This window comes from Hemitrygon akajei, chromosome 6 (assembly GCF_048418815.1).
Source record: "Hemitrygon akajei chromosome 6, sHemAka1.3, whole genome shotgun sequence".
Classification (NCBI taxonomy): Eukaryota; Metazoa; Chordata; class Chondrichthyes; order Myliobatiformes; family Dasyatidae; genus Hemitrygon; species Hemitrygon akajei.
In genome coordinates this window covers 177,901,552-177,918,734 of record NC_133129.1, presented here as the reverse complement: position 1 = coordinate 177,918,734, position 17,183 = coordinate 177,901,552, and the positions used below count along the sequence as shown (strand labels likewise).

The 17,183-nt window shown below is 39.0% G+C and overlaps 1 protein-coding gene across 1 annotated transcript in view; it reads left to right on the top strand.

The window, feature by feature from the left end:
* qser1 (glutamine and serine rich 1) overlaps nucleotides 1-17,183 on the top strand; it is a 155,084-nt gene that overhangs the window by 96,305 nt on the left and 41,596 nt on the right. Inside the window, 2 exon segments of the mRNA XM_073049828.1 lie at nucleotides 7,463-7,624; nucleotides 11,403-15,185. Of these exon segments, the coding sequence (XP_072905929.1) occupies nucleotides 7,463-7,624; nucleotides 11,403-15,185 (3,945 nt within the window).

Genomic DNA, 17,183 nt, shown 5'->3' with positions numbered 1-17,183 from the left:
ACTTTTTAAATAATTCTGATGACCGCTAATTATAAACCCCATTTCCTGAAAAGTTGGGGTATTTTCCAAAATGCAATAAAAACAAAAATCTGTGATATGTTAATTCACGTGAACCTTTATTTAACTGACAAATGTACAAAGAAAAGATTTTCAATAGTTTTACTGACCAATTTAATTGTATTTTGTAAATATACACAAATTTTGAATTTGATGGCTACAACACACTCAACAAAAGTTGGGACAGAGTTAAAATAAGATTGAAAAGTGCACAGAATATTCAAGTAACACCGGTTTGGAAGACTCCACATTAAGCAGGTTAATTGGTAGCAGGTGAGGTATCATGACTGGATATAAAAGTAGCGTCCATCAAAGGTTCAGTCTTGGCAAGCAAGGATGGGTCGTGGTTCACCCCTTTGTGCCAAAATTCGTGAGAGAATTGTTAGTTGAAAAGGAACATTTCCCAATGCAAGATTGCAGAGAATATAGGTCTTTCAGCATCTACAGTACATAATATTGTGAAAAGATTCAGAGAATTCAGAGACATCTCAGGGCATAAAGAGCAAGGTCAGAAACCACTGTTGAATGCGCGTGATCTTCAAGCCCTCAGGCGGCACTGCCTAAGAAACCGTCATGCTACTGTGACAATTATAGCCACCTGGGCTCGGGAGTACTTCAGAAAACCATTGTCACTTAACACAGTCAGTCGCTGCATCCAGAAATGCAACTTGAAACTGTATTATGCAAGGAGGAAGCCATACATCAACTCTATGCAGAAACGCCGGCAAGTTCTCTGGTCCTGAGCTCATCTCAGATGGACCGAAAGACTGTGGAACCGTGTGCTGTGGTTAGATGAGTCCACATTTCAACTCGTTTTTGGAAAAAATGGGCTTCGAGTTCTCTGTGCCAAAGATGAAAACGACCATCCTGATTGTTATCAGCGAAAGGTGCAAAACCCAGCATCTGTGATGGTTTTGGGGTGCATCAGTGCCCATGGCACGGGTGAGTTGCATGTATGTGAAGGTACCATTGACTCTGAGGCGTATATTAGGATTTTAGAGAGACATACGTTGCCATCAAGGCGATGTCTCTTCCCGGGACGTCCATGCTTATTTCAGCAGGACAATGCCAGACCACATTCTGCACGGGCTACAGCAGTGTGGCTTTGTAGACACAGTGTGTGTGCTTGACTGACCTGCTGCCAGTCCAGATCTATCTCCTATTGAAAATGTATGGCGCATCATGAAGAGGAGAATCAGACAGCGGAGACCACGGACTGTTGAGCAGCTGAAGTCTTATATCAAGCAAGAATGGACAAAATTTCCAATTGCAGATCTTCTACAATTAGTATCCTCAGTTCCAAAACGATTAAAAAGTTTTATTAAAAGGAAAGGTGATGTAACACAATGGTAAACATGCCTCTGTCCCAACTTTTGTTGAGTGTGTTGCAGCCATCAAATTCTACATTTGTGTATATTTATAAAATGCAATTGTTGATCAGTAAAACTATTGAAAATCTTTTCTTTGTACTTTTGTCAACTAAATAAAGGTTCACGTGAATTAACATATCACAGATTTTTGTTTTTATTGCATTTTGGAAAATATCCCAACTTTTCTGGAAATGGGGTTTGTATGTTTCTCCCTTTGATCATAAATTTAAGCTCTTAGTAATCAGTTCAAAAGCTATATACCCTCAATTTTGAAAAAAAAATCTTGTTTTTGCTAATGGAGGCGCTTGTGTCTCCAATATTTCTTCACAACCGAAGTTTCTCATCCTCTATTGTTTCTGGTTTTTCCCCATTAAATGTCATACTATACTTTTTTGGTCAGTGTGCTGAATTTACTTGAAATCCTCTTTGTTAGGTGGCCTTCATTTTGTATAAATCTTGGAAACTTGTGACTATTTAATTACACTTTTGAAGAGCAATGATGGTTGAAGATTGTATTATATTTTCTAATAAATCTATTGACCATATCCCCCCCTTTTAAAATCCATATGACCATAGTGACTTTTTTTCTTGTGTGTTTTCTTCTGTGTGTTCACAGAATATGGAATCTGTTGGCAAGCCCTGCATTTACTGTGCCTCTATAGTTGCTCTTGAATTGAGTAGCTTGCTAGGCCTCCGACAGGGCATTTAAGAGACAACAGCATTGTTTATCTGGAGTTTCTGGGCTCTGAAGACTACTCCAGTAATATGTTACTGTACCTCTGAATTCCATACCATAATTCATACAGCAGCATTTCTGTGTAGCACCTTATCAAATGCTGTATAAACACCCATTCTTCATGTCCCCTGAATCTGTTGCAAGGAAATTTTGAGAATATTGGGTCAAAGATTTACAAGTGTTTTATTGGTGGAAATACCCTGAAAATATTGTTGCAGGAAACCCCAACCAAACTTCTGAAAATCTTACCAACAACAGAAATGTATCAGATCTTATCTTTAAAGTTGCTGTGATAGCAAAAATAACATTTGTTACATAAGCAAATACAGAAAATTGTAGACTAAAAGCTTTGCTTTAAACCACTTGGAGCTATTTACTGGCCACAATGTGCAGAAATCTGATGTGGCAAATGCTGAAAGTCTTCATGGATCCCAGAACATTTTATAATTGATTTCTTCTGCATTTTCCTTGGCATTTTATTATTAAACATAAACCAATGCTAGATCCTGGGAGATTGTTATCAGTCCTGTAAACCTGAAATTTATACTGTTCAGAAACTTTTCTTTCTATTCTCTCTACAGACTGATCATGTTTTCCAGTGCATATGTCTATGCTTACCAAGCATTATCTGATCACAGAACTGCACGTAGGAAAGAGCAGATGAGGAGACAGTAGAAAAATCAAATGGAAGCAAGAAGCAAGAAGGCAGTAAGCAAGCATTGGAAGGACCTAAGATTTATTTGAAAATAAATTCACACACGAGAAAAAAACAAAGAGAATTATAAAGAAAACTGAATTGTTTAGATTAACAGTAATTGCTAATACTTTCCTGAGGGCAGTTAGAATTTGGCAAACAAAAATACTGCCTTGTCAGCAAGTACACATCTTGAATGAATGGTGGATAAAAGGATGAATGATAAAATATATTTTTAATAAAGATAATGGAAAGAGGTAAATAGTATTTTAGTACTAATACCTGAGAAGTTACAGCTTACTTTGAAGTGTCAGGGTTTTAATTCTGTGTATATTAAAGGTTCAGTCTTTGTAGCATTTTAAAGTATTGTTTAATAATGTATTCTTAACCTTATCTAGTGCCCTTAAGCAATCTACTATGATTCATGAGAAATTCCATTCTTGTGTAATATTTTCCCCATGTGGAATTGTAAACTCCACATACTACTTTTTATATTGAGAACAAATGATTAAAAAAATCACATGTTGCATTATTACAAGTAGTTTTTAAACTCAGTGCCAGTTTTATTCTTGAATTGCATTCTAGAAGTACGAGGGGTGATTGATGGGTTTGTGGCCTAAGGTAGAAGGATTCAATTTTAGGAAACCTATTTTTCAATAAACCCATTATTTATTTTTCAACATAGTCCCCTCCCACATTGACACATTTAGTCCAGCGGTCATGGAGCATATGGATCTTGGACCCCAGAAAGTGTCCACAGATGGGTGATTGATAAGTTCATGACCTAAGGTAGCAGGAGATGTTTATTAACTTCAAACTTTCTGCATAATCACTCAAAGAGTTGAACTGCATGTGCATGTAATGAGAGCTGTATAACTCATCTCCTTTTACCTCAGGTCACAAACTTATCAATCACCCCTGCTGTGGACACTTACTGGAGGTCCAAGATCCGTATGTTCCACGACCACTGGACTAAGTGTATAAATGTAGGAGTGGACTATGTTTAAAAATAAATGTGCTAGGTTTTCTAAAATTGACTCCTTATACCTTAAGCCATGAACTTATCAATCACCCCTTGTACATCTCATACCTCATTATATGGAACAGTAGGTAACCTTATTATGGATCTGATCATAATTTTCTATTAGTTTTGCTGTAATCAATTTTGTCCACTTGGTAAGTTGTAAATGTTGAGTTTGCATTTTGATTTTTTTGGTTCCATTTTGATGTTTTCCTTTTTTTCCATATATATGTATTTGGTTTAATATAGTCATTTAAATTATTATAAATAGTATCAATTAGTAAGATGTATCAACTTCAATCTCTTTAATATGTATGCTACATGAACACTTCCAGAGAATGGCTCAGTGAACTTTCCTTGAGCAAACAAATTATAATCACCTGTCCTTGTGGAACTAAACTATTGGGGAAATTGTTCATTTTGAGGGTTTCATTCCAGAAGCTATATTGCCTTGCAGATATCTTGTCCAATAACAAGTTGCTAAATACCTCAGTAAAAGAAAATAAGCAAATGATTAGGTCTGTTGGGATCACTCACCTACTAATAACTTGCTTCTGCTCCTATGCCTTGTGGACTAAGCCCTTTTTTTTTGAAGGCATGAAATAAAACTCCATTGTGTTGTTGCCTCTTCTAGTTCTTAGAACTTGTAAAAGGTGTTGAATATGGGCAGTTTAGGGGGGAGAAAAGCTAGAGCTAAGGCTAAAACTTTTTCCTCTTCATAGTTGATAAAATAGGAAACCGCTTGGTATATGCCTGACGAAGGGTTTCGGCCCGAAACGTCGACATTGCTTCTCCCTATTGATGCTGCCTGGCCTGCTGTGTTCCACAAGCATTTTGTGTGTGTTGCTTGAATTTCCAGCATCTGCAGATTTCCTTGTGTTTGGTATATGCCCTAGTCATTTCACAGGATTTTGTTCTTGAAAAATTAAGTTCTTTAAGGGGCTAGGCTGGATTATTTGAAATGCAAGTTCATGTAATGATTATAGTTAATATATGTATTTTTAGCAAACACAATGTTGCAGTGACTTGTGAAGATCTGCTTGAAGTCCGCTTTGTGGAAAAGATGATGAGGCAGCTAAAGCTTCAAGCTATTTTCAGTGTGATTCCCTGGTTGGAATGATCATTCAGTTCACAATAGAATTTTTTGAATAAAATCATAGTTCTGATTGGTGTGTTTTAGTTCTAACAAATGCCTTCCAACTTCCATGATCGTTACTTAGTTGCTATGTACCTATGTTTAAAAGACTACAATTACCACCCACTAAAGTATCATCTATTAGCCTGCAAATTTTTTTTTGGTGAAATGATTGGTGTGATTCATGTTCATTGATGTAATTTGGTCTAACTCCTTTTTTGCCTTCTGAAGTGTTGGGGGGTGGGGTGGTACGTGACTATGACTCCATCTATTGTTTACTAAACTAACATCAAAAAAGGGAACTTTTTTTTAATATCTTGAGTAGTGGACTACTTTAAGGATGGAGTTTTTGACTTTCTCTTGGATGTTCCTAGGTTTAAATTACCTTTTCCAGTAACCAGAGTAAGAAATCTTCACTGACATAGTACAGGGCAAACAGTAGGCACAAAAAAAAATGTTGGAGGAACTCAGTGGGTCAGGCAGTGTTTGGAGGGAAATAGAGGTTTTGGGTCAAGACTCTTGCCCTGAACTGTAAGTTAGAAAGAAGGTAGCCAGTATAAAAAGATGAAGGAAGGGTAGAGCAAGAGCTAACAAGTGATAAGTGGACCCTGGTGAATTGGAATGAGGAGTGGAAGTAGTGACTGAAGATGAGAGGTAATAGGTAGAAATGACAAAGGCTGAAGATGATGGAATCTAATAGAGGAAGGTGGAACATAGAATCAAGTAACGTACAGCCAGAGTGCAGCCATAAGGTGGAGTGTGTGGGTGATGGGCAGATGGAGTTCAGGGTAAGGAAACAATGTGATGGTTGTGGCAGTGAGTGTATGATGACAAACAACACTGAAGCCCTGTCTAATAGAACAAAAATGCAAAGAGCTTTTTTTGGATTGCACAAGGTCCCAGAGCATATTTATCTTTCAGCTAACATTACTTAAAAACTTAAAAACATTTACTTAGAAACGAGCATTCCCTCATTGCTGCTTCTGAGTCCTTTCTGTGAGGAAATAGGCTACATTATTTTCCTGTATTGCAATAATACCTGCGTATCAAAAGTGCTGAGTTGACTGTAAAGCCCCGTGGGATGTTGTATACTGTCTTCAACCAATTTGCAGGTTTCTCCTGTTACAATAAGGTGTTTTTTTTAAATCACGATGGGGTTGATGTGGTTTGCAAATAAATTCAATTTATCACCTTTTCACAAAAGTGAATAGATTATTCCTTGTTGATAATGAAGTTTTAAGCTTTTTCTCTTCCAAGTGTTCCCTAAAATAGAAGATCAAGTGGGCAGTTTCAGTAGAGTGGCTTGGAGCTAATTTTTTTTGTGCTTCTTCTGGCTAGCAATCCGTGTTTAACCAGGAAGTATACAGATCAGTAGATAAAGCAAAAATAAAAATAACAAAATGGACATTGTGTACCTGAATGAATATAGTATACCAGCACAGCAGATAGTCTGAGTATGCAAACAGAAAGTTTATGATCAGTCAGCTGTTACAGAAATGTGGCTGTGGGATGATGAGGGTTGCTGAGAGGTGCGTGAAATATAAGAAGCATGAGAAAAGCTGGGAAAAGGTGAAAGAATGCTCTGTTAATATACTGTGTATTGTGTTAGACACCTTGTTGAAGACTTTCAATGTATTGGAAACAGTATAGGCTTCACTAAACTACCATCTGGAATGGCAATATGTCTAAAGAAAGGTTGATCAAGCTAAGCTTGTATCTGCTGAAGAACAAGGAAGGAGAGCTTAACTGAAATGTAGAAGCATTGAAAGGGCGGTGAAGAGTTTGTTTATTGTCATCTCTACATATAAACAACCAAACAAAATAACATTCTCCTCAGACTAAGGTGCACCCTCAAAACAAAGATCACACGCAACATATAAAACAAAATATTGTCATAAATAAGTTAACATAATATCATTCAAAAAAGATGTAATGCATAGCACAGGTTAACAGTATAAAAAACAGCTTGCTGTCCCTAGTGATGAGACCTTGGTGGTGGCAGGGTATCCATTAGTCTCTCAGCCTGAAGAAAGAAACTGTTACCCAGTCTGACAGTCCTAGTCTTGATTCTCCTGTACCTCCTTCCTGATGGTAGTGGATCAAAGAGATTGTGGGATAGGTGGTAGGGATCCTCAAAAATACATGGATGCTTTCAATTGTGGGAGAATCCAGAAATAGTTGTGAAGTCTTCATAAAGGAAGGGTCAGGCTTTCATGCTCAAGGTGAAGCCCCCCCCCCCCCACCCTGCTTGAGGGTCCTTTAGAACTCTTCCTGAAAGGATGGGGAGAGCAAAGTCTTTGAATATTTTTAAATTAGAGGTAGGTAGGTTCTTGATAAGTAATGGAATGAAGGCTTAGCTTTGATGCCTTGGTGACTGATCATTACTGATTGTGTCCTATTTTGAATGAAGCTAGCCTAATTGTATTCATTGTTGTCTGCATTTGTTCAGGGCTGTCCAGTTTGTTTGATGCAACCATGCAACATTCTGGCAGTGGTGCATCAGAGACGTCGGTTATGAATTTCCTTACGGCTATTGAATCACGCAGTCCTCAGAGTGGACCTGCAACAGCCTCCCTGCTACCACAGTTCAGAACACCTTCATGGCAGACAGGTAAGACTAAAATTATGAAGCTGGGAAACTTGAATTTGCTTGCTGAGCTGATGCTTTACGTAGCTATTTCCCTATGCTGTTTGCATTATCAGTGAAAAACAGACACCACAAAGTGAAAGAAATCAAAAAGTGAATAGGTATTGGCTGAGCTTGTGCATCTACTAACAACTCTGCATTTTTGAACTGTTGGGGAGTTCCAGGAGAGGAAGCAAATGCAAAATAATTTGTTGCTAGTCACCTCTTCCCTTCCCTTCCCTTCCCTCCCTTTCTCTAATCTCTTTCAGGCCACGTATGACATTCTGGTATGGCGTAATATTTTTGTGGTGAAGGAAATTAAAGTTCTCTTTGAAACTGAAAGTTTATATGAATTAACCGGATTGAATTTTGGCTGATTTACAATTTTAAAAAGTTGCCTGTTTTGCATTTATTTTGATTATGGAGTCCCAATGATTATTAACTGAATAAAATTTGCTAAAAGCAGAGCATTCATTTTTACTCCAAACTAAAAAAAAAACATTGTTTTCAAATTTTGAGCCAAGAGTTGTTTGGTGAGGTTAGCATAATGAAATCAGTTACCAATGTTGCCTATTATCTGAAACATGAGGTTTCTCCGTGTAAAAAAAAAGGTAGGCAAATGATGTAAAAAAAAGAAACTTTCATCCCTTGTAATTTATTGTTAAGCCAAACATCCTGATCATAAACCACAGCAAAGTTACATATGGCTTTGTAATTTATAGTTACAACTTTTAAAAATGATTTTCTATGTATGCCCTTATCTTGCATCCTCCATATACCTAAGCTCACCTGGACCTCTGCTATTTGTATCCAACTTGTGACAAGTCTGTTAGCATTGTGCCTGCTGATTTACATCCTTTTTATTACTTCACACCTTGTTTTCTCTAATCTTTTCTGGCTCTAGGTTCTCTTGAAGTTTGCACTTTTCCATTTCTGGCCTCCAAATATCTATTTCTTTTGTCTCTCTCTGCTCTGTCGGTCCTAAGTCACTTTCTAAGGCCCTGTTTCTGTTTGTTTTTCCTAAAGAACGTTAATACACGTTTTGTGAATCTTTTCTGTAGGACAATCTTACCCAAGACTTCTCTTGCCTAACACTGTTCTTTTAAACGAATGTTCAAAACACCAAAAATAATGAATAGTGTATACATTAAATCACACCTATACACTCGCCCTGAATCCAGTAGCCGTTCAAGATACTGCCAGAAATGGAAATGAAATCCTTATCAGTCCATAAAGGACATCTCAGTTGGTTAAATAAAGCTTTGATAGCTGTGTTCCCACAGCAGTGTATCCCTCGTATGATTTTTTGCAAAACTGATGCACTTGTATCTGAGTATGCACTGAGTATTCTCAGTAAGGACCATCAGTAATATTTTTATGTATTAAATATTGGATACGTTATGTTCTTTCTCATGCAACATTTGTAACTACTTTGTTTATCATATTAATAAAGTTGAAAGTACAGAGGAAATTCTGTTGTGCATAAATAAATATTTGGAACCAACAGAACAGTAGTTGACTGCATGGTAAAGATCCTTTTCTCCATACAGGAGAAATTGCCAAATGATCAGTGGGACTACCTCACTATGTCAACCCTAACCTAAATAACTGGTGTCACAAAATGAAAGATTTATTCCTTATTAAGCAGAATACTATATTAAAAAAACACCCTCTGCAGAACCACGTAAGACCATAAGACATAGAAGTAAAATTAGGCCTATCGAGTCTGCTCACCAGTTAATCATGGCTGATCCTTTTTTCCTCCCCTCCTCAGCCCTTCTCCCTGTAACCTTTGATGCCATGTCCAATCAAAAACCTATCAAACTCTACCTTAAATACACCCAATGACCTGCCTCCACAGCTGCCTGTGGTAAGAAATTCCACAAATCTACTGCCCTCTGGCTAAAGAGATTTCTCTGCATCTCTGTTTTAAATGGATGGCTCTCTACCCAGAGGCTGTGCCCTCTTGTCCCAGACTCCCCCACCATGGGAAACTTCCTTTCCATATCTACTCTGTCTAAGCCTTTCAACATTCCCCCTTATGAAATTCCCCTTTATTGTTCTAAATTCCAGTGAGTACAGACCTGAGCTATCAAATGTTCCTAGTATGATAACCCTTTCCTTCCCGGAATCATCCTTGTGAACCTCCTCTGAACCCTCTCCAATGCCAGCACATCTTTTCTTAGATGAGGAACCCAAAACTGTTCACAATACTCACCAGCACCTTATAAAACTTCAGCATTACATCCCTGCTTTTGTATTCTAGAACTTTTAAAATGAATGCTAACATTGCATTTGGCTTCCTCACCACTGACTCAGCCTGCAAGTTAACCTTTAGGGTGTTCTGCACAAGGACTCCCAAGTCCCTTTGCATCTCAGATTTTTGGATTTTCTCCCCATTTTAAAAAATAGTCTTCACATTTATTTCTATTACCAAAGTATATGACCATGTATTCTCCAGCGTTGTATTTCATTTGCCACTTTCTTGCCCATTCTCCTAATCTGTCTAAGTCCTCTGCAGCTGACCCATTTCCTCAACACTACCTGCCCCTCCACCAATCTTCGTATCATCTGCAAACTTGGCAACAAAGCCCTCTACTCCATCATCCATATAGCATAAAACGAAGCAGTCCCAACACTAACACCCGTAGTCACTAGCAGCCAACCAGAAAAGGATCGTTTTATTCTCACTCACTACCTCCTACTCATCTGCCAATGCTCTATCCATGCCAGTAGCTTTCCTGTAGTACCATGGTCTCTTAACTTGGTTAGCAGCCTCATGTGTGGCCTTCTGAAAGTCCAAATGTACAATATCCACTGCATCCCTTTTTGCTATTCTACTTGTAATCTCCTCAGAGAATTCCAACAGGTTTGTCAGGTAAGATTTCCCCTTAAGGAAGCCATGCTGACTTTGCCCTGTGTCGCCAAGTAATCCATAACCTCATCGTTAACAGTTGACTCCAATGTATTTCCAACCACTGAGGTCAGGCTAACTGGTCTATAATTTCCTTTCTGCTGCCTTTCTCCTTTCTTGAAATGTGGAGTGAATAGTTTCCAGTCTTCTGACACCATGCTAGAGTCCAATGACTTTTGAAAGACCATTACTAATGCCTCCACAATCTCTATCACTGCCTCTTTCAGAACCCTAGGGTTCAGTTCATCTGATCCAGGTGACTTGAGTACCCTTGGGTCTTTCAGCTGGAAATGCAAGTACTTTTGCTTGTATATGCACTTGTGTATTTGATATTGATCTGCTTCTTTGGTCAGTGATATTAGTAAACAGACTAAAGAACTATTCTATGGACATCTTTCAGTACCTCTTGTTTTTGAGTTTCTTTGCAAAGTTGTTGCATATTATGGAAAATTGGAAAGAAAGCTTTGAAATTCAGTTGGTACATGTGAAGCAGGAGGCTGTATGGTAAACAAGATTGTTTTTTTCTTTAAACTGGGGATTGAGTACAACAATGAAGCTATTTCTGACATCTTTTTTAAGGTTTCCTGACAACTGAAAACATAATTAGTCTGTGAGATAATGTTTATCTGAATCTATTCAGCTGAATAACTTATTTGAAAGTGATTTGAAATTTTCTGGGTATGCACTCTTCTATGCCCATATCTGGTGAACCTCAGCATAAAACAACTTCATATAAATTTCTGTTTTTTTTTAATGGAGAATTTTAGAAGACTGTGCAAATCAATATGTTTTTTAATGTGCATTTGACTTATGCTCTATCATTGTTGTTTCCTAAATTAAATTTTCTAGGTATGCACTCTTCTACGCCTACAGAACTGTTTGTCACTGGAGCACTGCAAGCTTCAGGAACATTCCCGCCATCAGCTCTTGCAGCTTATCAGCATCCTTCTTCCTTTAGCACTCGCGGATTTACTGGTACACAGTCTCTGACGCTTCAAGATGCAGCTTTCAATCCTACAACAAACGGGCTTCTTTCTTCACATGATCCTTTGCTTCAGATGAAGTCTTCTCAGACTGCTGTTCCTCCCCCATTGACATTTGACAGGATTGGTAGTACTGTTTTAAGTACGAGCATACCCCAGTCTTCAACATATCGTTCAGCTCAAGAATCTGCTCCTCATCTCTTGCAACCACAATTTAGCTTGTTGCCTTCAGCACTTGGACCAGCTCAGCAAGCATCTCAGCCATACGCCACATCAGTTTTTTCTAGTTCAACTGCCTCTATTGAAAGGGCACTTCAAAGAGAATGTAGTGTTATTAAGCATCACCAGCGGCCTTCCAGCTCACACTCAGTGCAGGCGCAGTTACCAAGTTCTCACCATTCCTTGCAAAACTATCTTGCCAGTGGGAGTGGAGTTGATTTTCAGGAAACATCAAGACATACAGGTTTAGCATGTAGCCCTCTGGGAGAACAGTCTCAGGTGAGCAATGGTGGAACACAACGAAAGAATTCGCCAGTAACAGTTGAGGAGTCACAGAGTTATTCGTCCACTGTTCAATCTCCTGATTATTCCTCAAAGCCTAAGAACTGTTCAAGGTCAGCTCAACGTTCTACAAAAACTGCCAAATCCCAAAGTGTAACGGTGACTGTACAAACACACACTTACTCCACGGCAACGCAAAAACCAAGTTCTGTAATAGCAAGCCAATCTCAAGTGTACTCTTCAGAGCAGGCATCTGACTTGGCAATGTCAAATAGTCAGTCACAGAACTATGTTTCAACACAATCTCAGAATATGTCAACTGTTAGTCACTCAGAAGTGTATTCCTCCAGTCAGCCTGAGAAGCTCACTACACTAAGCAAATCACCAGCTTCTTATTCTGGTCAATCGCAGAACTTGACACCTGTTAGTCAAACTCTTAGCTACTCTTCAGATCAATCACAGGTATTGCCTTCAGCTAGTCACACTGACAGCTACTCTGGTCAATCACAGAATTTGTCTTCTGGTAACCAGACGCAAAGCTATACTTCTGGTCACTCTCAGGGATTGCCTGCTGTGAGTCAGTCACAAAACAGCTACTCAGCACAGACACAGGGGTTGTCAATTGTTAGTCTCTCACCAAGTTACGCCTCTGGACAATCTATCACTTTGACATCCCATACACAGTCATTGCCATTTTCTTCATCTACTCGTGCACAGAATTTATCTGCATCCAGTCCTACTCAGAACTTTATGTCTATGCATTCGTCACCAACCAGTCAGTCACAAAGTGTTTCTTCACCCCAGTCTCAAAAGTTTCTATCCGGAGTTCATTCGCCAACTTTCACTTCAACGTCTCATTCACACACCATGCAAAACACTCAATCATCTACAGACAGAAAGCAGTCTTACATAAAAAGGAAATCTGATTCTGATTTGTATGCTCCTTCTAAGGAAGCTGAGGGTTTTCCAATTCAGAATTTGCTACAGCAGCAGCCCTCCCTTGCTGCATCCACTTCAGGTTTAAGTGAAAGTGGAATTAATGATGAAAGTGCAGTTTACACTGCCTCAAAAGCAGATGACCGATATCTATCTCAGAGTGTCATCAGGAGTAATTCTCGCTTAGAGGAACAGATCGTAGGTCTCACACTTCAAGTGTCAAAACCAGATGAAAGAAAACATGAGCATGTAAAGCAGTTTAATGTGACACGACCTGTAGAAATGGTAACTCATGGTCAATCAATTGGTAGTAACAACAATATCAGCACACACGAGATGAAAAATGTTGCAGATTCTTCACAGCCATCACATATAATCATGGCTGCTGAAGAAATGAAGCAGCCTCATTCTCTTTTACAGAAGGCACCAGAGACTAGACCACAAGCTCGCATCACACAAGTTATTAACACACCACAACAACTGCAAACTCATTCTGTAAATCAGGTTCCACGATTGCAGCTTTCTGGTGCACGGTTACTTCTGGGTGCATCCCGTGAAATGTCACTGTCATTGCTGCAGCAGCCAATAGGACTCCAAGCTCAGTTGCTACCATCGGGATTAAGTCAATCTCAAGCATCGTCACAGCCACAGCAAATGCAGACTCAGACTCAGGTGACCCATCATCAGTCTCAGTTTCTTCAACTTGAGCGGCATATTGCCCAAGCCAATGCAACGCAACCTCAACAGCTTCTGCAGCAGAATTCTGAGGCAGTGAAGTTGGATGGCACTGAATCTTCTAAACCACTACAGATAACAGGAAAAGATCACTTTGATCAGCCAGAGAGACATGATTCAAAGTCTCAGTTTGTTGGCCTTAGTTCAGTCTGTTTTACAGAATCAATGTTGCTTGGCGTTGATAGAAACCTCTTTTCTGGCGTTGAAGATGTGTTTTCTGCCAATGAGCAGTGTGGAGTTACTTCACAAGAGTTTGTCAAATCTGCTTGCAGTGAATCCAGTATTCAGTCAGTTGAATGCGCCGATGGTTCGAAGTCTACATTTCAAACAGTAGCTGTAAGGCATGTTACGCCAAACTTCCATACCACACAGGCTTTGCTTTCAGATCAACAAAATATGCATAATCTGGCATTAAGTAATAGTCAGATTAATTTGGATCTTGAGGCCGTACCTTTAGATAATACCACTCAGTCTAAAGCTTCAAGCCTTGAACAGCAAACGCTTGGAACAGATCAGCAAATACAGCCCAGTTTAAATACATCAAATTTGAACTCTATCCAAGATACCAATGACCACAGTATTGAGGGCTTTAAAAAGCAGCTAAGTGCTAATCCAGAATCTGAAGAGGAGGATAATGATGACATTCCTGATGATGGTGCCATAAACAATACAAAGGATCCTGACTTCATTCCAAGTGGTAGAAGTAACACTGACGAGAGTGCTGTGTCTGACATTGATTACAATCTGGGTGATGAGGTTACGCCAGGATCTAGCATCAAAAGAAAATTAAAGAGGCCAGTGAAGCCCAAGTTAAAAATGGGAGGACAAGCAGATGGGTGGTCTCACAGTGTTCCTGAAGAAGAAGGAAATGCTGATTTGTCACTTGACGCTAATCAGAAGAAACGAAGAGTAAAAGCCCAACCTAAAGAAACTGTGGAGGATGACATTAGTGGTCAGAAGCCAGTAAAACGAGGTGGCCAGAGTAAACGCCCGAATTCCAAAGATCCAAACTCACCTCATACATCCAATGACAGTTATTATGAAAATTATCATCAGCAAGAAAGGATAAATCAAAAAATTAGGGAAGTTGAGGAAAAACAACCTGAAGTTAAAAGTGGTTTTATTGCATCCTTTTTAGACTTTCTTAAATCAGGACCTAAGCAACAATTTCCAGCACCTTCTGTACGTACGGCACATCGCAGTAGACGTCCATCCACCAATACCATTCAAACTCCTGTGATTCCACCCGTTTCAACTAGCCAGTCAGTGCCAGCAGCCTTATTTTCTACTGAAAGTGGACCTGCTAGCCCTTGCAGAAGATTAGATGATGACCTGAAGAAAAACTTGGAAACGTTAGCTGCATTTTCTTCTGATGAGGAAGATTCTGTTGGGAAGAACCATGATCTTCAGAAGAGCATTTCCTCTGCACTTTCTGCTTTGGATGATCCCAATAAAAAGGAAAAATGCATAAAAATAGGTAAGGCTCCTTATGTACTTAAAATTACTAATTGTATCCCAATTTTTTTTATCTATTGGTAAAAATATTGTTGCAGAAAATATGGTCATTGTCAGGTGTGAAACTTAGTATTGTAATTCATATGTATCCCATTATCTTGTAGCTGCTGCCATGCTATTTGGATGGAAATATCCATGGGTGGCATGGTAGCCTAGCAGTTAGCATAACACTGTTTCAAAGCCAGCAACCCAGGTTCAATTCCTGCTGTTGTCTGCAAGGAGTTTGTATGCTGTCCCTGTGATTGTGTGGGGTTTTTCCAGGTGTTCTGGTTTCCTCACATATTCCAAAGATGTATGGTTAGGAGGTTAATTGGTCACACGAGTGTAATTGGAACAGCACAGGCCTGTTGGGCTGGTTACCACGTCATATCTTTAAATAAGTATCTAAATGAATAGAATACGTGCTTTAAATCTGTAAAAAGAAGTTATTTGGAGAGATGCTGTCAATATGTCAAAATAATCATTTCTGATTTGGATTAGGAAAGTTAACTAAGCAAAGAGTAGTAAATTTCTAGCATTCTTTATCCCAGAGGCCTTTGGATGCATATGCAAATCTGAGATCACTTTAACATTTGAATACTAAGGCTACATCCACACTAGATTGGATAATTTTGGAAATGCTGGTTTCGCGTAAAAACAATAGGCGTTCGCACTATGCGTTTTTAAAAATATCTCTGTCCACATTGAAACGGATATTTCAGCAAATCTCCTTCTACTGCGCATGCGCAGGACTCATCTACAGAAAACAAGCGACATGTTTGGTGTCGAAACTCACCGTGAAAGATGGTGCATGTTTGTTCAGTTACAGACTAGAAAAACTTAAATGTCGGACAGCTGTTGGCTCTCGCGCAGGAGGACTTAAAGTTTAAAAAAAACATACTGAAGCGTATGGAGGCAACCAACAGGGAGTTCATGAACAGTGTGACCTGACTGACGACGAACATTGAGAAAAAGACTAACTCTGTTGCATTAATAAAACACCTTGTTAAATGTGTAAGACATGTCTGCATCAGTATTATCTTGTATTTCCATACAATGTTACATTAGGCTGTTACACATCTATTGTCAGAGAAGTACTTGCATAAATTGGTAAACCACCTTCATACAAGCAAGGACAGAAAACAGGGCAGAGTGAGTATACTTATTCAGTAAGTTATGGGTCAAAGCATTTGGTGAGTACATTTCTAACTCTCTGGCTTCAGTCTTGTTGCTGTCTGTTCTGAAATTGTTAGGTTGCGTTCAAGAAAACAGTGAAATGGCGCACTGCCGTCTGACATCGTTTTTAGATTTCTGCAGTTACCCCGTCCACACTGATCTGCCCAAGTGGCGTTTTCAAAATTACACACCCTGGAAAGCGTTTCTGAAAAGCTCCAGTTACGGATTTATCCGGTGTAGTGTGGACGTAGCCTAAGTGAATTATGGGGAGATTAAGTGGCAAAATGAATGCAGACAAGAACCGGCACAATCTTATTGAATGGCAGAGTGATCTTGGCTTCTGTTTCCTATGCTCTGATCTGAAATTTATTCAACATTTTTGATGAAAATACCTATGTCAGGATTTCTTTAATACATATTTGAGCAAAGAGCTGATGCTGGACATTCAAAACAAAGATAGAAAATGCTGGAAACATGCAGCAGGTCGATTACCATCAGTGAGAAGAAGAATAGAATCAATGGTCTGTGTTAAGGACCTTTCATGAGAACTGGAGTGGCAAGTTTCAAGCTAAGTAAATGTATATATTTGGGATTGTGTGGATGGAAAGAAATTTCTCGATTGTACTTTTGAAGGCAGAATTTCACTCCTCTCTCAATTGTTGTGTTATTTTTAATTGCATTCACCTGACACATCAACACACACAAAATGCTGGTGGAACACATCAGGCCAGGCAGCATCTATAAGAAGCACTGTCGATGTTTCGGGCCGAGACCCTTTGTCAGGACTAACTGAAAGGAGAGATAC